This window comes from Austrofundulus limnaeus, unplaced genomic scaffold (assembly GCF_001266775.1).
Source record: "Austrofundulus limnaeus strain Quisiro unplaced genomic scaffold, Austrofundulus_limnaeus-1.0 Scaffold350, whole genome shotgun sequence".
Lineage (NCBI taxonomy): Eukaryota > Metazoa > Chordata > Actinopteri > Cyprinodontiformes > Rivulidae > Austrofundulus > Austrofundulus limnaeus.
Window position 1 is genome coordinate 128,220 of NW_013952752.1, and position 5,803 is coordinate 134,022.

The window sequence follows — 5,803 nt, forward strand, 5'->3', positions numbered from 1 at the left end:
CCTTTTTATAATGTTGACAGTGTTTAATCTATTATGTTTTGATTGATATAGATTAGTTACATGTCCGAATTATAAACAACGCATAGTGAAAACGTTATAATAACAGTAGATAAGACTTTTGTTTGAATGCCTGTGATTCAGCCGTACGTCAGTAGGGGGCGAACGTGGGCATTGAAGACTCTGTATAAATGGATYGATTTCCGGGTGGACCGGCAGTGTGTGGTTTCCTGTCACATCCAAATGGCAGTAAACCCCACTCCAGAATTCTGGTTTTGTATGGCTTTATCTCGTCTAACAATCATATTATTTAACATTGGTGGTTTTCTACTGACTTCAGTCTTTGAACATGAATATTTCTTRCAGAATTATGAAAAGAAATTTGCTCAATGGAAACATATCAATTTTGAAAGAACTTATGTTTTTCGAATAAATGGTTTTGCGCTAGGATGAGGTGGTTTTTCGGCCGTATCAAAATTGATGTATTTCGCAAAACTGCAATGGAAACATTTTATTTGCATCACGGGAGTCACCTGATCAAGAACCGGCTGTTTCTAGTGGCGAAAAAGACGAMGAAGAAGAAGACAACAGGAAGTAGAAGTAGTAGTAAAATCACCGAAGTTGTAAAAGAAAGTAGTAAACTCAAAGACTAGTTTCCCAAAAACGCTACATTAGCTGCTCCAGAGTATAAGGGGCTTGTCGTTCAAAAGCTTCGATAAGACGCCGTCTCCTCTGATGATGAGCGCTAGTGTCATGGTAGCAATATGCTATGTGTTTACATCCATTGCCGCCATGTTTGTAATGACTTATCGCGAGAACAAACGTATTCGCACGTGACTTTAATAGCATTTCTTACTTAATGGAAGCACCGCAATTGCAAACTGTGTTTTCGACATTAACAGAATATCGACAAAGTTTTRCACACATTTGCAATGAAAGCAGAGCTTATGTCCCATCCAAATTTCATGCTGATTGGTGCAGCAGTTTCTGTGCTACAATTGACCAAAAATCGTTTAAAATAAATAAATAAACATACGGCACAAATACAAAGTACAAAAACAATATGACCCCCACTTTGCATGTGGAGGTCATTATGATTCATGACAGCACATGAGGCAGAACATATTTTAGTTCATTTCAACTGTTAGTGATGTGTTTAAATGAGAAATAGAAGGTTTTTAAAAGGTAAAATCTGCTTCCTGAACAGACAACAATGACATGTTGGTCTCTCACCTTCAGGTCRTACTCCTGCCGGGTGTCGAGGGTGTCACTGCGCAGGTCAGACTTCAGCTCGATATCGTCTTTAAAAGGCTGATTGGAGGGAGAAAAGGACACAGAAGGGAGAAACTAAACCGTCAAACAACAAAAAAACAAAAGGAAAAGGAGTGAAGAGGGAGTGATAAAACACAGGAGGGATGGAGCGAACAGAGTGTGAGAGGAAAAAAAAGAGAAAATGGGATTAAGAGTTAAAAAGGAGCGAGTTAAAAAGGAAATTTGGTTTTAACTTAAAAGTACAGTGCAGTTCGTGAGAAGAGTTATTTTGAGTTTTTGTTTCTCCACAATTACAGGTCGTAAAAACAGACGCTAGCCCAAACACAAACACCTCGTCGCCACCGCTCACCGAGTACATGGCCTTGACCATCCGTGAAGCTGTGGACACGCTGCCCGAGTCCTCCTCCAAGCTGTGGGTCTCCTTGTTTATGGTCTCCACCTTGATGTCAGGTTTACCCAGCGTGACCCCGCGCCTGCCTGGAAAACAAACCGCAGCCAGGGTGAGCCCAGCTGGATACACACTTTTCAGTTTAGGGTGGTTTCTCATCAGCAGAGGAAGCTGACTTATTTGGTTTAAAGCCTGCGTGAAAAATTTAAAGCTCCATAAAAAAAAGACAACTGAAAAGACTATTTTTACTTCTACGTGAAGGCACACAGAGTATGACTCACTGCCTTTGCGCTGCCGGTAGAAGATAAGGACAAGAACCAGCAGGAAGATGAACAGGAGGATGGTGGAGCCCACCGTCCCAACGGCTATTATCCCCACTGGAACCTCCTCTGTAATGACAGGGTGAAAGAAACAGAGAAAGAGAGGGAAAGTTAGGGCTTCTATTGCCTGTCCATCACTGCACAAATAGAATATTCACAGAAAATACACGTTTTTTTATATATAAAATGTGTAGTTATTCACACAATCAGTCCAGCTTTATTTGTTTAGCTCATTTAATGAATGGCAGCCCAGTGTGTTTTCCAATTAAAATAAATTTCAATTTGAATGTGCAATAAACTACACCTGCAAACATAAAAAGATTCATACAGACATACAGTTGAAACCAGATGACTACATACACAAAAAAGGACACAAAACCACTTTTTCTCATTGTTTGACTTTTAATCAGGGTTGCCAGATCGGAATGACAGTTTCCAGCACAAACACAACGTAAAACCGGCCCAACCTGCCCAAATCTCAACCTCTGACTGTGTGTGCAGTATAAAAAAGTTTAGATTACTGATATAGCCTACACATGTGTATATTATACTAATAAAAAATACACCATTAGCAAACATCTGCACTGAATCAGTATTTACGGTTTTTGTAGCTCTGAAAAGACAGTGTTAGAGAGAGTGACGCTCATCTTTAGACTGAAAACTTGTAAAGAAAGAGATGGGAGATGGGGGTGGGTAAAATGTTTGCTGCAAGCTTACRCACAAGAAAAGTCAACTAATAACCCTCATTTGGAGGGCTAGGGCTTTTCCTCTCCACTGTCACCAGTGTGCTGCTCAGGATGGGAGACTGGATGAAGTGATTCAACACAATCTGCTGGCTTCCTTAGATTTGATTGATTTTTTCTACAATGCACTGAGACAACATTTGTTTGACTCATTTTGTATAAATAAACTGAACTGAATTGAAAAAAATTAGTCCAGGTCAGTCCCATGACTTGTTCCACTGTGGATACCTCTGACCAGCTTCACAAGCATCTTCATTTCAGATTTGATGTGCACTTTTTGAACCAATGGTGATTTTGTTGGTTTTTAGTGCACTGTAAAAAATGAAATGTTGGATTTACTTAACCATGTTATGTTACCTGGTTCCACTTAACTGGGTTGAGTAAATTCAAAGCAATATACCAGTTTTTTAGCCAAAGAACATGAGTATGTTGCTTTGAATTTACTCAACTCAGTTAAGTGGAACCAGGTAACATAACATGGTTAAGTAAATCCAACATTTCATTTTTAGAGTGTGGTTTTAAGTTCTGTCTCTGTCCTTAGTATCATGGCAGGAAATTTACATGGTGTTTGTTTACTTGTGTAGAATTACCTGAAAAGATGAACGAGGCACCTTCAGGTATCTGGATATTGGACCCGAGGGTGAACCAAAGGTTGAGAATTCTCTTTCTGATATCTTGGCTCATTTTTATTTTTAAGAGTGAACCTTAAATAGATTCACAAGCCTGCCTCCAATTAACTCAAATGTCATCAGTTAACCAAACGAAACCTTCCAAAGCTATGACATCATTGTCTGGGCTTCCCCAAACTGATTAAAAACATATTAATCTTAGTGTAAATAAACTTATGAGTTCTGTTTTGTCTTTGTTTAGTTGGAAGAAGGTGTATGACAGACTCAGAGAGTTTAAAGGATATACATCATCCAAAGATAAGGAAATATACCACTGTAAATCATCTGCATAATTCTGATAGTTTCCATTATGTTTCTAAATGACATGTACAAGTAGAAGCATAATACAGATTTAATTAAAATGGACCAAGAACTGACCCTTGTGGTACACCACAAACAACACACTTCCATCACCAAAGAACTTCTAATATAACTTGTGTTTGAAACCAGTTAAAAACTGGACTAGAGAAGCTAAACCAGGTTTCTAACCTGTCTAACAAGATACTATTATTAACTGTGTCAGAAGTGGAACTGAAGTCCAGAAGTTCAAGGACAGATATTTTTGCAAAATTAGGTATTATGTGCAAAWTATTTACAGCTTTAACGAGTGCTCTTTCTGTACTGTGAATACACCAAAACTAGACTGACAAATATTTAAGTCATTGTTAGACTGAAGATAACTCTGAATCTGAATGTAAAACAGCTTTTTCAAGTWTTTCACTAATAAAATGTCAATTTGAAATAGGTCTATATTTAGAGATTACATTTGGAACTAGACTGTTCTGTTATTTTCCATGAGATATCAGCCTATATTTTCCTCCAAATTCTTGAAAATAAACCCACCAGTCTCCTCCAGAGAGATAATCATGGTTCCAGGGCCAAACGAGTTCCAGGCTGTGCAGTTGTAGGTGGACAGGAAATCGGACTCCATTACGTTGTTGATGGTGAGCGTGGAGAGGACGCCGCCTCCCTCGGCTGATGGTTTGCTTTGCTCCACTGTGTACCTCTCCAGCAGYGTCCCCTTCTCTTTCTCCCACACGTTTTCCTTCCAGGCCCAAACCTGCAGCACAGACAAGAAGACCCCATTGAAACCAAGATGGTGGATGTGTCCAGGTAAACGGGGAGTGTGGTAAAAAGTTGAAGATGAGTGGATGGAGAAAARTTTCAGGAGGGATTTGTAACAAAAGGGAAGCAGTAAAGGTCAAAGGAAACGTTTACAAGAGAGTAGAGCTGGGCAGTTTACCAGTTCATACCAAATAAACAGTTTTTTTTTTTTGTTATTTAAATATTCTGAATACTGTGTTAATTTTGGTTAGAGGCAATGGCTATTTTAAGTCAGGCATTCTCCAAAACTGTACTCAATTTTACATGTACGTTCACCTAATAGACCATTTCGTAGTTAGAAGTTAACGCAAATGCGCAAAGCGGGCCTACCTCTGGAAAAAGCTGAGATTGCTATGGAAATGCCATTGTAACGGCACAAATTCAACAGGTAAATTTACGCTGTTATACAGACCCAATGTATTTGCTCTAAGCTGATTTGTGTTACACTTTCCTTAGATGAGCTTTTTCATGAATATCTAAGCTGGGGATGCATGATATATTGGCATTAACTTCAGTTTTGGTCCGATAAGTAAAACTGGGTTGATGTTAACGTCCGATGTAAAGTTTCCACTTTTTTTATTTTTCTGTTTCTGTTTTGGGAAAGGAAACGGTTGGTCGAGTGATATTTGTTTGATCACGATAGTGCTGGGTTCACACCGAACGCATTTTTGAGCAGCAGGAGCRTCTGGTTTACGWGCAAAGTCTATGGTGGATGCGCGTCTAGAGGTCTCGCGGTGCGTCTAGCCCATTTATCTTGGCGTGACGGTTTCCTGAATGTTGCTCACTAACATGAAACARACGAACAGGAGATCTTTAGCTGAAATCGATCATCTGTATTTGGTGTTCTGGCTGGAGATATCGGCACCGATGTGGGTCAGCGGCTCGTTAAACTGATAGTGGTGTTAAACTGGGCTCGGGACAAAAACTGTTTGTCAGCTCGCAGCTCCTGGAGTGGTGAAACTCACCAAACAAACCGCCTCTAAATTATTTGGTGAATTAMTTATCTGGTCTAGCACAACGTTCGCTTGCTCTCAGTAAATCAAGCAAAGCCATTTTCTTTATTTCATCTTTATTTTATCCCTCATTAAAGACAGACTGGAAAAAAATCAGGATGTGCGTCTAGTCTCTGTTCTGGTCCGAACATAGTGCGTTTTAGATGCTGAACACGCGTTAGGTGTGAACGTAGCTTTAGTGATGCTGCACAGCTAGGAATAACTGAAGTAGAGAGACATGTCAGCGGTCTGGTCATTTTTTTATGGGTGAAAAAAGACACAAATGTATTTGTGAGTATATGTATATAATATATATATA

The 5,803-nt window shown here is 39.3% G+C and overlaps 1 protein-coding gene across 3 annotated transcripts in view; it reads right to left on the reverse strand.

Annotated features, from left to right (window-relative positions):
• Positions 1-5,803, reverse strand: part of kirrel1a (kirre like nephrin family adhesion molecule 1a) — a 73,330-nt gene that overhangs the window by 5,011 nt on the left and 62,516 nt on the right. For 2 of the 3 annotated variants that reach the window (XM_014022945.1, XM_014022944.1), the window contains exons 11-14: positions 4,232-4,448; positions 1,939-2,046; positions 1,619-1,746; positions 1,231-1,344 (exon numbers count right to left, since the gene is read on the reverse strand). In XM_014022945.1, the coding sequence (XP_013878399.1) occupies positions 1,231-1,344; positions 1,619-1,746; positions 1,939-2,046; positions 4,232-4,448 (567 nt within the window). The remainder of the gene's footprint in view (positions 1-1,230; positions 1,345-1,618; positions 1,747-1,938; positions 2,047-4,231; positions 4,449-5,803) is intronic. The other variant, XM_014022946.1, reaches the window with a different exon arrangement.